Below are 17,203 nucleotides of genomic sequence, written 5' to 3' on the forward strand. Positions count from 1 at the left end.
CATATGAAAACTAATTTACCCTTTTGGAATCTCACTTTGTCAGTAACAGCTTGCCTTTAGGTCATGGGTATATGGAACCTATTGGGATTTAGAGTAAATCACAGAAGCTGCTTAGCCTATGAGGTATCTCCTTTTGGAAGCTTGTGAGTGAACACTGACATGTTTCCAAGATGGTTATTTCATTTTGATTTGGATGATATATTACATTGTTAGAGTTTTGGTTTATATATGTTGTAAAACACCACAAATTTTCAGGAATGGATGGGCTAGAGTTATGCACAGTAATCCTAAATAGAAGGACTCATGAATAAGTCCAATTTTATTCAGTGGGCCTTACACCCAGGATCGTGTTCATGGGATTGCAGCCCTAGTGTAGTAATGGGTTTGGTTTATTAGAGGCTGAACCTGCTAACCTTTGTACACTTGGGAGGAAGCTGTTTGTGCACTTACTGCAAACTTATTGATTTCATCCTTTCTACTTCAAATTTCCACATTATTAACAAGGAACAAGATTTTTGTCTTGCGGCTCTGAATCATTATGGCTCAACTGGTTCTCTGTTCTGGCAAAATGGAAGTTAATTGTGGTGATGTTATCACCATGAGCCCAGTTGCCACTCAACAGCATGTTCTTCTTCTTTAATGAGGTTTGGTCAAGATACTTTAAAGAAGCAGTTGTGAAATCACAGATGAGAAATACATTTGAGGGAAGAAATTGGCATATTATTTTAGGCAATGGAGTAATTAATTGGTTGGTTTTACAGTCAAACTGAATGGATATTGCTTTATTTATTTATTTATTTATTTAGAATTTATATCCCGCCCTTCCCACGAATGGCTCAGAGCATGATATAAACTGGTGCTTGGTTTATGGATTAGTGATGGTCCAGTCTGCAGTTGGTCTTGCAGGCCAATCATACTTCAGCTTTCAGAAGTGCTGAATTGAGCTTGGGTTGCAAGATTCAGTCAAGAGAAGCAGTTGAACTTGTGGCTCAATTTCTGCAATGAGATCTCTGAGACATACCGCCACCGCCACCAAGAGCTGCCTTGCCATGAGGGAGATCCATGAGTTGCATTTCCCATGCTGCTTGTGCATCCACACTCAGTACTACTTCATTACATGTGCATTGGGCTGGCATTACTGGCATGGCTTTCTTTTCCTCCTTCCTTTTCTTGTTTGTCCTTTAAAAGCTTGGAAGGCAGTGTTGCAACAGCAGCTGCTTTCCCTTCTGCTATTTCACTATCTCAGATGAGAGCAGAATTGTTCCCTAAGTCACACGGTTTTTATTTGTATGTTGTAAACCTGTAAAAAACTGATAAAAGCACTTGGAACAAAGGCTAGCCCTTTTGGCAGCAAGGGCAAACTTTTCCTTTGTGTGTTGGTGAAATATCAGAACTGGCTTCCTAGAGGAATGTGAAATTTGAACACGAAGATAGCTGGCACAAAGTTAGCTAGAAGGCCATTTGGAGGTTTCTGAACATTTTTGGCATGATAAAGGCCTGGTCCTTCAGGCATAAAAACATTTAAAGATACTGCTTTTTAAAAGGATGTAAAGCTTTGCACAACACAATTGAGAAAAGGGACATTCTGTCTTATTTTGTCCATTAGTGCATCATTTATTTTGTTTTATTCTTGTAAACTTACAACCAAGTAACACCACAGTTGAATAAACCCCTAGTTCCATATCATCCATATCATTCTACCTTTGGTACTTCATTACTTATCTACTGTCTAACTGATAATCTATGTAATTTTTTTCTTGGGATAGATATTTGTGAAAGGTCTGATATTGCCTGCATGTAAATTCAGCTATGAGCAATGTCTCCATCATCTCTAGAGTGTGGCTACAGATCTTCGATGGATGAACAGTTCTGCACAGTCAGCTGAATGCAGAAATACTTTCTGGTTTGACTGGTAGTGTAGGGTTTCAACTTCCCTGTGTGTTGTTAGGTTAGGTGATCAAGGAAGCAACTGTTCATTTGGCTGGCATGCAATGGTAGTAGCCATTTGCAATCCGCACCTAGCATTTCACATTCAGAATAACAAGGAATTTTTCCTCTTTCTGTGGCTCCTTTTTGTTATGCTACAAAAACTGACATGGAATAACGGGAGGGGAGGACAGCTTTGCATTTATGTTGTTATGAAGAGTTTTATAGAAATGTGGAGTATTCCATAAAGCATCCCAGGTGATGCACTTGTCCTAACCTGTTTTAAGGTGTGCTGGTTTGCTTGGAAGCCTACCCTGTGGGTGTAACTGAGCTTTGAATGGCACACGATGAACTGTCACGTGGGAGACTTGGGAGTTGCCCAGCAATGAACTTGAGAACGTAGGCATGTTGAGGCCATGGAAATTGCCTACATGATGCAACCAGTTTTTAATGCACTGGATGGCAGCTGCGTTGTTGTATTTAACCATCTTGTTCCAGTCATACCCTGGAGTTGGTAATTGGATAGATATGTACACACTCCAGAAATATACACACTACGTTTTTAAAATGAGAAACGGTTTTATAGATGATGAGATCATCCAAAGTAATCTGGCAGCACTAAAACCACAATTTGATCTATGAGAAATAAAAGTGGAGCAAGAACACTAAAAATTTTCCCACACAGAAAAGCTGCTCCTCTAATGCTTAGAATATATTTTATTAGATTCTGTGCAAGACTACAGTAATTGTCTTTATCCAATAAATGTCCAGGTTATTATAGTGGTCTGTGTTGCTAATATAATACTGGACTTGCAGCTGATAATCAGAAGCACACAATTTCCAAAGATGCAATTATACATGTGGAAAAAATCCTCAACACTGCCATCCAAAGCACAGTTATACCCTTCTAAGCCCATTGACTTTGATGGATATAGAAGAGTTTGATTCTGTGTAGGATCACACTGTTAAATCATTAACTAGTACACAGGGTTTGTTAATAGTAAAGAAAGGTAGTATATCTATATTTCAAAAATATTTTCTAACTCTAAAGAGCAAAGAAGAGCATGGGCCCTACCAAACATTTCTGTGACTTCCTTCCCTGCCCCTCCCACCACAGCCTGAAATGCTGCTTCTTAGGGATGGGGATCCCCAGGAATAGCTTGTGTGGGAGCTCCACATGCACTGCAAGAGGGGGCAATTGGCAGAAATTGCTCCATTCTATTAATGGAAATTCTGTATGGCATCCAACCAAGAAAGACAGAATTTGTGCCATTATTAACAGTTACAGTCAATATTTTTTTCATGCAGGATGGAATCATCTCTCCTGTGGATCTAGACCTTGTGATGTCTGATGGTTTGGGGATGCGGTATGCTTTTATGGGACCACTGGAAACTATGCATCTTAATGCAGAAGGTATGTAATTCTTACCAGTAGAATGTAAATATTGGAAGTTCCAAGGCAAATATAAATATTACAACTGTTCAAGTTCATTACAACTGTCTATTAATATTGGACAAGACCTGCCTACTGTACTTTTTTACACTGGCATCTTCAGTGTTTCTGGAGATTTCTATTTTTCACATCCCTGTGTTGAATGAGAGTAGCTGGTAATAATAATGGGCACCACATTTTAAGAAGGATATAGACAAGCTGGAATGGGTCCAGAGGAGGGCGTCGAAGATGGTGAGGGGTCTGGAGACCACGTTCTATGAAGAAAGGTTGAAGGAGCTGGGCATGTTTAGCCTGGAGAGGAGGCGGCTGAGAGGTGATATGATCACCATCTTCAAGTACTTGAAGGGCTGTCATATAGAGGAGGGTGTGGAATTGTTTTCTGTGGCCCCAGATGGTAGGATCAGAACTAATGGGTTGACATTAAATCAAAAGAGTTTCCATCTCAACATTAGGAAGAACTTCCTGACCATTAGAGCGATTCCTCAGTGGAACAGGCTTCCTCAGGAGGTGGTGGGCTCTCCTTCCTTGGAGGTTTTTAAACAGAGGCTAGATGGCCATCTGACAGCAATGAAGATCCTGTGAATTTAGGGGGAGGTATTTGTGAGTTTCCTGCATTGTGCAGGGGTTTGAACTAGATGGCCCTGGAGGTCCTTTTCAACTCTTATGATTCTGTTATTCTAATAAGAAATACTTCTGTGACAGACTGCACTTTTAAAAGCTTAGAAGTGCTGTACAAACTGCGAAAGGATTGTGAAGGGTTAATGCTTCAGAAAAACAGAGAATCATGCGTGGCAGGCTGCTCCAAGCAATCTGATTGGTTAGCATCAGTTGAACAGAGAAGAGACTTTTGAGCTGAATTTTGAAGAAGAGAAATCATTTGGAATTCAGCCCTGACTGAGGGCAATTTAACACAGGAGAACTGGGGAAAGTTGGCAAGAACAAGTAGGTAGTTAGATGGAGACTCTCATTCAGGCCATGGAAAGGGCATAGATCTGGAGAAAGAAAGAATTTTCCAACCTGGTCTAAACTGGGTTATAGCTCTGAAGAATGCAGATATCCCTAGTGTGGTCTGTTTAGAAATTGCCTTTAGAGAACTTAAGAGTCAGTTTAAGAACTCAAGACAAGTACTGGTGTTTCAAGAGAAGGGGTTTGGGTACTAGAAAGAGTGTACCAGCCTTCTAGAAACCAAGAATCAGAGAGTACTCAAGAAAGTATACTGGAAAGTGTGGGAAAATGCTGAAACAAAAGCCTCTCAGCATAAAGGTTTTGTGTAACTCCGAATAGCTTAAGAAACTCTCATTAACTTTGAATATAAAAACTAAAGTCTATGCATGTTCCTATTTAATCTCAGAGTTATTTATATTGAGTTGCCTCAAATATTTTACCTCTGATTACACCTGACCTTTCCCCTCTATGTTGAATAAAATATTTTGTTAATTTGGAATATAAAAATTTCTTGAGTGTCATTTGCTCTCATTCCTTCCCTCAGGTTCCCAGGCTGAGCAAACAGCCAAAACATCATACTGTGACAGGGTGGGGCAGCCAGAATTCTTCAGGAAAGAAGAAAACAGACAACCAGGGTGGCTCAGTCAGAAAAGGGAAAGGAAAACAGAGGGAAAGTCTTGCCTCTGAGGGAGGGAAGCGGATGGGGCCATTATAGTTTCATTAAAAAGGTACCTATAAAAGATACCTATGGCTGCTTGGAGTTCAGATCTTCCCAATAATAGTAGTTTTGTTCCTATGCATGACAATCATGCCAGTCCATCTGAAACAGGCTGGAAGATAGATCATCCATCTCTTCAATGGTTTGTGGTTGGTTGATGCTACAGTGTAGAATGCCTGTCATGCACAAACCTATTCATGTGGAGACACATTATGGCATGGGCTCAGTTTAAACCCCATGGAAAACCATAGTCTAATATATAACTAACAACGGTTAATTCATTTCCTGAATTTTGGACTGTCTCATTAACTATGATAGTTAGGGTGCTGCAAACTAGGATCTGGCATTGGTTTATTAACCAGAGTTTAACTATGGCTTCAGATGATGTACAAATATAGAGATCTGGGCTTAATATTAGCTTGTTCCCCAGCACCAGTCGCTGAACAGCAGAGGCACCTGGAAAGAACTGTTAAAAATCACAACCTCTCTTGCCTTTCCTCACCTCTCTCTAGCAGTCTCTCTGTCCATGCTTCCTTCTGCCAGTCTGACTTCCCCCTGCCCTTTTAAAGATCCCAGATACGCTTCTTCACATTCAAGGAATATAAAATGGTGCCAAAGGATTGGTTTGTTGAATCATGTGTTCTCCTGCAACAAAGTTAACACAAGCAGCCCATTTACAAGTTGGTGCTTTGTTGGTTTGTGAGAATGCTCCCAGTATGTGTGGTTGGCAGGTAATGCTTGAAGGGAGAAAGGATGAACAACTGTGTAGTATGAGAAACCCAGGGTAGGGTGCCATTGAGGGTGAGGTATGTAATATTTGCAGCAAGCACGTGCTCTTGTAAGGAGCAGGAGCTGTGTGTCCTAGTGGAACAAGATTGGTGGGGATGAAATGCTGAAGCAAGGAAATCTGTTTGTTGGATCCATGAATGTTTAGGGCGAGGATTTTTTTGGGGGGGTGGGGGTTGGGTTCAGTTAAATTGGCAATAGAGTTGGATTCCTTATTTTTGTGTGAGGAAAGGATTAACAACAAGAAGCCAAGCATGTTCTGTTCCTTAGTGAGTGTCTGAGGAAGGGGGTCATGGAAATGTGGTCCTCAAGAGTAATCTCAGCTAATAGTTAAGGAAATTGGTAAGGTGCTGAGGCTTATCCTTCAGTGAGACATCACAAAAGTTTATGGGATGCCAGCTAGGTCTCTGTAGGTGAGATTGGAGAAAAGTACTTCTACACTTGGGAAGGCAATGGCAAATCACCCCATAAAAAGTCTGCCAAGAAAATATTGTAATGTGACATCACCCCGTGGGTCGGTAATGACTTGGTGCTTGCTCCTTTACATTTACCTTTTTTACTTCTAGATACAAACCAGGACTGAGTGATCATATAAAAGTGAATCCTAGTTTTTCAAGCTAATCACAGTTAACATTAAACAATGGTTTAACATTGTGTTTGAACAAAGCCATAATCTCATACAGTATCTTGAAGCTGAATTGCAAATTGGTCTGGACAAACTGCAGTTTGGCACTGTATCTGAATAATCCAACCATTGTTCAAGATGCTCTGCTCTGTGAGGCTGCCTGATCACCACGGAGAAGGGCCTCTAGAGTGGGCAGAAGGGGTGGCTCTCACTGACAGTCTCCAGAGCACTCCTTCCTCACTGACTTCAGCCTGGCTGGCTATTGTCTTGTGTGCACTCCAGTTCCCACCCCTGAGCAGTGCTTTCAAGCTAAAGAAAAATCCTAAACAGCTTGGCTACTCAAACAATATTACTGCATATTCATTGGAGCTGTTAGAGCCAGCCATGCTGTTGTTTCTCAACCCTGTGGTGAAACTGCACAAGTGAACTTTCTTCTGTATTGTACCCATTGAGATGATTTTGGATGGGAGAACCCATAGCAGTTTTGAAGACTACTCAAATGTGTCTTGAGGTAGTAAGTGTACTTTTGTTTTTGATGGAAGCACATGAATAGGGAACTGTTTTTAAGAGGAAGGAATGCTAAATGTCTTTCAAAGGGCCTAGAGTTTCAAATCCTAAAATTCTCGGTGTATGTGGAGTTCCATCATCTTCCATGTTAGGAGGATGAATGTAGATGCCCCCTCCCCATTTAAATTAATAGGGAGATGTTTGCAAGCATGCAAATGCCATAAAGAGCCTCTGGACTGTCGTTCTTTTGCACACTTGGCACATCTGAACTAGCCAAAGGATGTTGCTTAAGAGGCTGTGAACTGCCATTACATCCCTTCTGAGACAAGAAGAGAACTGAACACATGGCATCATGCCACAACCCTTGCAATTATGGAAATGCCAGCAGCAAGTCAGTGAGAGAGAAGAGAGAGCAACATGAGAACTGAATGCTGATGGACAGAAAGGAAGCCGTCCACATTTTTTAACAAGGAAAGCAGTATATCTAATTGGCATAATACGGTAATAGTGAATGTTGATTTCAGGTCTAGTGAGCTCTTATCCCAGAGCTGGATGTTTTAAAATGTGGCATCGCACCACTAATAAAGAAATGCTATCAGATCTTTTGCATTTGAAAAGCCAGCAATATGGTACTTCTAAACCCATTTTCTCATTTAACTATCACTGTATTATCTTTGTACAGAGTACCTCCTGTGTGTGTGCAGCTAATCTTTTGAAATTCCACATTGAAAAGTAAGATTATACTCTTGTTTTCAGACTGTTGCTCGAGGCTAGTAAAAAAAATCATCTGCAAAACATGGTAAAAGTCGTCTTAGATTTTGAACAGCTGAACACCCAAACAACTTCACCAACATAATCCTAGTTTACTTCAGGAGACTTATGTCAATAGGGTTCTTCCCAGTTTGAATTGTAGTTACCCTGAGGTCATGGCCAGTTTATGTATAATACTCTTGTTTACTTTGCTGCAGTTGCTCATCCTTTGTCTTGATGTAGTAGAAAAGAGCAAGAGTCCAGTAGCACCTTAAAGACTAACAAAATTTGTGGGAGGGGATGAGCTGTCATTAGTCAGATATCTGAAGAAGTGAGCAGTCAGTCACAAAAGCGTATTCCCTTACTGTCCCTCTATTTTTGATGGTCTTACTGGACTAAGGTGCTACTGGACTATTGCTCCTCTAGGAACACAGCTACCCATCTTGATCTTTGTCCTAATGGAATATATTGAGACTGTAATCTTTAAAGACTGTGCAAACTATAGCTGGCATTGATTGTGCTCTATGTTAGATTCCAGGGATAGATTGGGCATTCTGATTATTTACTGGAAGCCTTGTTCTCCAATGAGTTGCCTATCTGATCTGTTTAGGTGCTGGAGACACCCATATTTCAGCTAGGTGCCCTAGGTGATTTCAACATGCATGCTGATAGCTCCACGTCTTGGCCAGCTCAGGATATCATAGCCTCCCTCACCACTGTGGGTTCAGGTTGTGTCAGGGCATACACATAAAAATGGCATATCTTAGACTTAAATTATTGCACTAAATCTCTGGAGGAAGATCTGGTTTGGGGACTAGAGGTTGAGCCTGTGCTGTGATCTGATAACAGCCTCCTCTAGGCACAGGTGAAAGTCACACCAACATTCTGCAAGGATAAGGGGTCAGTTAAAATGGTCTGCCTGTGGAGATTAATGGTGTCCAGAATGCCCTGAGGGGGTTTTAAGATCCAGTTTGACAACTCTGTCAAGGACACAACGGAAGCCTGGAATTAGAAGCTCTCAGAAGCTATCAAGATGGCTGCTCCCCAGTGACCTCTCCAGCCCTTGTGGGGGAATCCAGTGCACTACTATCAAGCTGGGGGATATGAAGACAGCCATGAAACATCTAGAATAGCACTGACACAAAAATAAAATCTGACCATGTGCTATAGAACTCACTGGAAGACTCATGAGACGGCACTGACAGCAGGAAAGAAATTCTGCTTTGCTGCTATCATTGATATCAGCTAGTTCATGCCCAGCTCAGTTATTTAAAAGTATTTCAGCATTAGTTGACTCCAAAGTCTGAACCTTCCAAGTCCCATAGCCAACAATTAGTTGTGATACTTTTTACTGAGAAAATCTCTCAGATATATTCAGATTTGAATGTTGGTTGTTATATAGTTGAGACACTAGAAATGCCTAGTACACCATCTGGTCTGTTCATATATCATGTTGATCCAGTTACAGTGATGGATGTTGACAGGATCCTGCGATCTTTGAGGACTACCACTTGTACACTGCACCCTTGTTCATTCTGTTTATGGAAATCATGCTAGGGTCATATATTAATGAGCCCCAGTTGTCCATCATAAATCAATAACTGATGCAGGGTGCCTTTCCTTGCTGTCTAAACAGGTAGCCATCCACTGGCTATTTAAAGAAACCATTGCTGTAGAAAAATGGTGTGGCCAGTTTTCACCTAGTCTCTAATTTGCCTTTCTTGGGCAAGATTATAGAGAGGGGGGCAGCAGAAAAACTCCAGATCTTCCTGGATGAATCATCACTTCTAGACCCTCAGGCTGGGTTATGGAATGGAGATGCCATTGGTGACTGTAGAGAAGAACCAAGGCTTTGTTTCTTTTACAAGGTTTATCAGCAGCCTTTGATACTACCAGACCATCAGGTTGAAAAATTTGGACGTAGAAGGGATTAAGAGGAATGCTTTGAAATGGTTTAAATTGTTCCTTACAGGCAGGACTCAGAGGGTTGCAGTCAGAGACAATTTGTCATCAGTGTGGGACTTGTTTTGGAACAAGGCTCACTCCTACCCCCATGCTATTTAATCTCTATATAAAACCTTTAGGAGAAATCTTTGGATGTCTTATGCTATGTGAATTCATTGTTTTTCTTCTGTAATTCGCCTTTAGTTTCAGTGAGAAAGGAGGGCCAAAAATAACTAAATAGAGAAATAACTTGGGCTGGATTAGATGAAACCATTGCTGATTGCTCTCATGCATGGTGAGGAGCAAGAATGTTCCTCCAGGTATTTGTATGAGAACTTAATGGCTGAAATGAGCATTCAGACCTTGTGGTTGATTTCCGTAGAAAATCTGTGAATAGACTGTGATGTATGTGTGTGTGCTGGATTCAGTATCTTGAACAGATGTTTGGAGGTGGGGCATAACAACAGGTGGAAGGGGAAGATATGTCCTATTCCCCACTACATGGCGGGGGGGGGGGGCATGATCAGCAAAAACACTGCCTAATGCCATTTTGAAAAAAAATTACATTAGCGGTATTCATTGATAGGTAGCATCGTTTTCATTTTCCTGTAGAGTTTTTCCTTACTTTGGTTCCATATGGTTGTAGTCTATTGTAAGGTTTATTGTATGTATCACTTTGCTTTAACTGTATTTACCTTTGTAACCCATTTTCTGCATTATAGTATGTCAAGTCTTAGGCTGGTTTCTTGTTCGTTCACATTGTTTTCCAGTTCTGTAATCCTAGCCCTGCTGCATTGGTTATTGAATGTCTTATGATGTCTGATTGGATTTTAAAAAAAAGTTAGAATCTTGGCAAGGAAGTCATTCTGTAATTGACATAAAAAACTAATTCCTTAGGAGTATCACAGAATTGAGGCAATGTACTGTTTCTTTATATTAAGGTGGCAAGTTAATAACGTCAGTATTCTCTGGCAGTGCTTTTTTTTTAACCAATAATAGGCATTCTATGCACTTCTGGAGAAGCTAGCAGGCATCCTTGTTCTGTTTTGTCTATGGGAAAGGGAGTAAAATGTAAAATTACAGAACTATTAAGACCAAAAACAAGTCAGTCATTCACAGTCTATTCTGCCACCCAATGATAATGATAATGTTAATGTTATGGTTTGCTTTAATTAATGCTCTAACTGGTTTTTAAGGTTAAATTAATGCTCAATTTTAATGTTCTTAATGTAATTGTTTTATTAATGTACCATTGGTCATTGTGTTGTTTATTACTATTCTATTTATTAATGTACCATTGGTCATTGTGTTGTTAGCCGCCCTGAGCCTGCTTCGGTGGGGGAGGGCGGGATACAAATAAAATTTTACTTACTTACACCCAGACTTTCTCAAAAATAGCTAGTATAACTTTGTATGTAGTTACATTTGTTTTGAAAAGGCTTCTCATTCAATCAGATGTATTTGAAGTTCATGTCATTGAATCAACTAGTGAAATGTGCCACATGGAGAGTAGATATACAGTGCAGTCCTAAAAAGAGTTGCACCCGTCTAAGTCCATTGACTTCAGTGGGTTTAGAAGGGTGCAACTCTATTTAGGATTGCTGTGATAATCTAGCTTTCAGCCTTTTTTGGCTTTGTATAGGGAGTGTATCATTTTCTGCCCATCAGTTAGCAGTACATATTTATAGTCTATGACCTTCTCTAGGCAACCAATTCGAATTTCAACAGATTCTATGAGCCTGTTCATACAGTACTTGAATATGGGCGTATTCATACATTAGTTTCTCACTCTGTGATAAGACTGGGTGAGCACACTTCCTACTTGATCCTCAGTGGAAGCACTTCCCTGCTCACCTGCGTTGGAAAACCAGTCCAAGTGAGATTAATAAGAGGGAACACAGGCTGTGGCAAATCAAATGCAAGACTGTGATCAGGCAGGCAAAAAGGGACTATGAGGAGCATATTGCAAAAAACATAAAGACCAACAATAAAAATGTCTTCAAATATATTAGAAGCAGGAAACTAGCCAGGGAGGCAGTGGGGCCCTTGGATGACCATGGGATAAAAGGACTACTGAAGGAGGATCGGGAAATGGCTGAAAAGCTGAATGCATTTTTTGCCTCAGTCTTCACTGTGGAAGATGAGAACTTTTTGCCTGCCCCAGAATCACTTATTTTGGAAGGGGTGTTGAAAGACCTGAGTCAGATTGAGGTGACAAAAGAGGAGGTCCTACAACTGTTAGACGGATTAAAAACTAATAATTCACCGGGTCCGGATGGCATACATCCGATAGTTCTGAAAGAACTCAAAGTTGAACTTGTGGATCTTCTAACAAAAATCTGTAATCTTTCATTGAAATCTGCCTCTGTTCCTGTGGACTGGAAGGTAGCAAATGTCACCCCCATCTTTAAAAAAGGTTCCAGAGGAGACCCGGGAAATTACAGGCCAGTCAGTCTGACTTCAATACCGGGAAAGTTGGTAGAAACCATTATCAAGGACAGAATGAGTAGGCACATTGATGAACACGGGTTATTGAGGAAGACTCAGCATGGGTTCTGTAAGGGAAGATCTTGCCTCACTAACCTGTTACATTTCTTTGAGGGGTTGGACAAAGGAGACCCAATAGATGTTGTTTACTTTGACTTCCAGAAAGCTTTTGATAAAGTTCCTCATCAAAGGCTCCTTAGAAAACTTGAGAGTCATGGAGTAAAAGAACAGGTCCTCTTGTGGATCAAAAACTGACTGAGTAATAGGAAGCAGAGAGTGAGTATAAATGGGCAGTCTTCGCAGTGGAGGACGGTAAGCAGTGGGGTGCCGCAGGGCTCAGTACTGGGTTCCATGCTCTTTAACTTGTTCATAAATGATTTAGAGTTAGGAGTGAGCAATGCAGTGGCCAAGTTTGCAGAGGACACTAAATTGTTCAGGGTGGTGAGAACCAGAGAGGATTGTGAGGAACTCCAAAGGGATCTGTTTTCAGTAAAATAAATTTAATATTTTTCAGTTGCATATGCAACAATCTTGTAAGTTTTGTCCTTAATAAAAACCAACAGTCTCTTGTTCTGTTTCAGGAATGCTCAATTATTGTGACAGGTACCGTGAAGGGATGGTGCGTGTCTTGAAAAGCTTTGGGCCAATACCAGATTTTGCTGGAGCAACATTAGAGAAAATCAATATGGTATGTGTGAAAATGGAAGTCATGAGGGCAAGACTCGTTAGCTGTATTTGGTATCATCTCGGTTGTTTTAGGGATGTGGTTCTGAGGATGAGAATTCTTACATTAAACGTTGTCCTTCATTGAAAGCTTTAGTGATCAATATGTAAACTTTAATACAGATATTGAGAGTAACAGAATCCCTTTAGGCATTCTAGACCTTGGCTGAGCTGCACACAGTATTGCCCTATGGAGCCATATTGTTTGGATTCCGCTAACAAATTGGGTGGAAGCCACATTATGTGACATACAGAACCATTGCTATAAAGCTGCTAGCTATAGTATTTTAGTACATGCACATTAAAGACAAGTCAATATGGCTTGTCTACAAAAGAAGGAAACACAGAAGATGCCAAGACACATTTTTAAATTTCAAGTTCTCAAAATCTTCTGGCTGTCCCTGGGCTAAAGGAGGCTAGGCTCAATTCCACCAGAGTAAGAGCCTTCTCGGTTGCGGCCCCAGTACTTTGGAACACCCTTCCAGAAGCTATCGGGGCCATGCGGGATTTATCACCGTTCCACAGGACCTGCAAGACTGAACTGTTTCGGATGGCATATAACATCTAATGGGAGAGGGGTGCCACTACATCTGAATCCATAGCACTTTGATTACTAATTGCCCAGGATCTGTGCGCGTGAGAAAGAAAATATTATATGATCTGCCTGAAGTAGCACCATTGTTATTATCTGATTGTTTTATTGTTTTAATATTGTTTTGTTTACTGTCTGTTTTATGCTGTTAGCCGCCTTGAGTCTGTATGGAATGGGTGGGATATAAATATAACGTAAATAAATAAATTAAATAAATAAATAAAAACTCAGATATTGTGTTTGGATGCAGGCAATATTTATTATCCAAAGTGGCAAGTTTGATCATGTATATTGCAAAAATACTTACATGTTGTGTCTCCCCTCTCCCCAAACAAACTGTCCCTTTCCATTCAGTCATTTCAAAACACTTCATTCTTTCCACTGTAGAGCTATTCCACAGTCACCTTTCTGTTCCCTGCATGTATAATCTGAGAACAGCCTGTCTCCTTGTTCTTATCTTACTGGCACCAGGATCTCTTAACATTCCAAGCCTGCTCTCCTCTCTATACATTGCAAAAATAATAGCGGAATGCCTTGGATATATACCATAGCGCAGGGGTGGCCAACGGTAGCTCTCCAGATGTTTTTTTGCCTACAAAACTCATCAGCCCCAGCCATTGGCCATGCTGGCTGGGGCTGATGGGAGTTGTAGGCAAAAAACATCTGGAGAGCTACCGCTGGCCACCCCTGCCATAGTGTCATTTATCTTGTCAACTATCATAAAGCAGCATTTGCTTTAAGATGTCTGTGAAGACAATGTTGTACCTCCATGAGCCTCAGTGGAAGGATACTGTTTTGTCAACTGATTGTAAAGGCCCTTGTGGGTCCCAGTGCCAAAGGGGTGGGGAGACAGTGAGGCAGACCCCCCTCCCCCCAATACTCCTATGCATGTGAAAACAACAGACAAACTGCTGGATTGAAATGGCCACAAATTTCTCAATTATAGCAGGTGTCAGAGCCTCAGCACAGCATGGAGCAACAGATCTGGGCATCAGCTGATCCACTTACTGGCCATTGTACCCCCTGCCTGCTGGGGGGTGGTGGAGAATACCATGGGATGGCAGGATGCAGGGTTCCCCATGGGTCCAGGCATAAGGTCTACTGAGCCAGGCAGTGCAGCAGGGCCCTTAATAACCTAGTTGAGCAGACCAGAGGGAAAACTCCCTCAACAAGGTCTACCAGCCAGTGTCCTGCCCTGATTGGCCAGGCTGGAGGTGATGGGAGGCCTGGGGAGCCCACGTAGATGCAGAGGACTTGTACCACTGGGACCACACAGACTAATGGCAGACATGTTGCCTCAATTCTTGTCCATGCACACCTGCAAACCGGGCTCAAGTAAGCTTGGAGGCCACAGCGTTGCCTCCGCAGCACATAAATTAATAGAAAACTCAACATATATACTTTTATTTTCAGTGATGGCATACAGATTTTGGCCAGCTTTCAGTATAATTAAATGTAGCAGAGTGAAATCCCCCAGGTAAAGGTAGTCCCCCGTGCAAGCACCAGTCGTTTCCGACTCTGGGGTGACGTCACATCATGACGTTTTCACAGCTGAATTTTTTGCAGGGTAGTTTGCCATTGCCTTCCCCAGTCATTTACACTTTCCCCGAGCAAACTGGGTACTCCTTTTATTGACCTCAGAAGGATGGAAGGCTGAGTCAACCTTGAGTCATCTAACTGAACCCAGATTCCACCGGGATTGAACTCAGGTCGTGAGCAGAGTTTAGGATTGTAGTACTACAGCTTACCACTCTGCACCACGGGGCTACTTCCCTTAGGGGTAAACCTGGTGAAACAGTGGCCGATTTCCCACTCACCTTACACCACTCTCATGTTCCTCTTCTCAGCAGGGCTTCCTTCCAATTTCACACTATCTGCCCTGTGCCTGCAGCTAGCATTGGCTTTTTCCCGCAGCAAACAGAAACCTCTAAAAATCAGTTTCTGTTTGCTGCGTGAAAAAGCCTGCACTAGCTGCAGCCCCGGGGCAGGTAGTGTGAAATCGGAAGGAAGCCCCGCTGAGAAGAGGAACACAAGAGTGTGGCGTAAGGTGAGTGGGAAATTGGTCCGTGTGTTATTGCAGTACTTACACTGAATATGATTGAGCATCATTAAAAGAAGAGGGATACAGGGGATTCACTGATATATGCTATCAGGATGACTTTAATAATAGCGTTCCAACTTACAATTTCTCTCTGTTTTAGGCAATGTGTAAAGAGACTCCAGCTGATGCAGAGCATTTGAATGCCAGAAGGCACTGGCGAGACAACTGCCTGGTGCGCTTGGCAAAGCTGAAAAAGGAAATAAAATCCGATGATTTGCATCATCTTTAAGCCATGGGAGCAGCCACCATCAGGCTAGGGATACCAATGGGTGCATCCTTTCCACAGGCAAAATGAGAAAGAAGGGGTGACGCAACACACCGAACATAATTGCAGTGGCAAAAGGCCGGTTGATCTGTACTGCCGTAGTCAGTTAATTACGATTAATATATTTTCATCTGAAGATCAGCAGCAGCTTGCTTCTAGATGTTGTTTTAAAGCCACATCCTTAGACCTCTTGAAGGCAGATGCGCAGATTTCACTAGAACAGCATAGTGAGTATATCTGATTAAATTTCAGCTTTAAATACTTTGAAGCACTGGAATGAAATCAAGTTTGCATTTTAAGTGGTGTCCTGTATTTTAGACCACGAATGGGCAGCCACTATATATCCCTAACCGTAGTGATTTAGATTTTCCAGCCCTTGGATTTCTTCTTGGTATTTTCATCATCTTGGAACATTAGCATTTAATACATTCATGTATCTGACAGAGTGGTGTCCAGCTCACAAAAACTTGTGCCACAATACTTTTGTTATTGTTCTAAGGTGCCAGAAAAATCCTGTTATCTTGGCTGAAACAGACTACCACAGCTACTTGTCTGATTACATTATACCATTTGTAACTTTGCTTTCAGATTAATTGAACCCCAGTCTCTATTTTGAGGCATAAAAATATGACTGGTGGTTCTTGTGGACTAAATTCATCTGTATTTATCTTCCTTTGGGCAGGGCAGACCATCATACTCCTATCTATAATTATCATGATATTAAATGTTTATGAAAGTAAGTATATTTCATGTACATTAACAGACCTTACTTTCAAATAAATGTGCTTAGCTTCATAAGTCTGTTGTTGTGCTGGATTGTTGGCGTCCATTTTGGGAGGGCAACAGCAGGGATACAAGATCAGTGTAATCCTCAGAACACTTCCAGAAAGTAAGCCCCAGTGAATAGATCTGAGTAGGATTCTGACTAGACCTCCCTAGTATTGCTCTCGATTTTAACAGTAGGCAGACCCATAGCCACGAGGGGGCCTTCCGGAGCACAGCCCCCTGACTTATTTGTGAGGCCCCCCCCTAACTTTCCAGTCCTACCTGGCCTCCTGACTTGCCCCCTGACTCTCCGCAATTCCAATCACGCGCGGGAAGAATGGCAGAAGCAGTTGTTGGCTTCCCCCTCTTTTAAGGCCCCGCCGATCAGCTGATTGTGGGTCCTTTAAATTGCACCAGAGGCTGGAGGCTGCCTCAGCCGTCCCTCTGGTGCGTGATATGGAGGGGGGAGGCAGCCATGGATGGCAACAGCAACAAGAAAGGAAGGGAATCTAATCATCCTGGGTGCGCAATTTGAGTGGCGGCGGGGGATGGAGGAGGCAGCAGGAGCAAAGAGAAGGGAAAAGAATTGTGCCAGAGGCTGCCTCAGCTGTCCCTC

The 17,203-nt window shown here is 41.8% G+C and overlaps 1 protein-coding gene across 1 annotated transcript in view; it reads left to right on the forward strand.

The window, feature by feature from the left end:
* The window catches only part of CRYL1 (crystallin lambda 1), a 61,435-nt gene extending 44,815 nt beyond the window's left edge, over positions 1-16,620 (forward strand). Inside the window, exons 6-8 of the mRNA XM_060234817.1 lie at positions 3,235-3,340; positions 12,723-12,829; positions 15,658-16,620. Coding sequence (XP_060090800.1) covers positions 3,235-3,340; positions 12,723-12,829; positions 15,658-15,786 — 342 coding nt within the window. The 3' untranslated portion in view covers positions 15,787-16,620. The remainder of the gene's footprint in view (positions 1-3,234; positions 3,341-12,722; positions 12,830-15,657) is intronic.
* The last annotated feature ends 583 nt before the right edge of the window (positions 16,621-17,203 follow it).

The sequence above is a fragment of the Heteronotia binoei genome, chromosome 3 (assembly GCF_032191835.1).
Source record: "Heteronotia binoei isolate CCM8104 ecotype False Entrance Well chromosome 3, APGP_CSIRO_Hbin_v1, whole genome shotgun sequence".
NCBI lineage: Eukaryota > Metazoa > Chordata > Lepidosauria > Squamata > Gekkonidae > Heteronotia > Heteronotia binoei.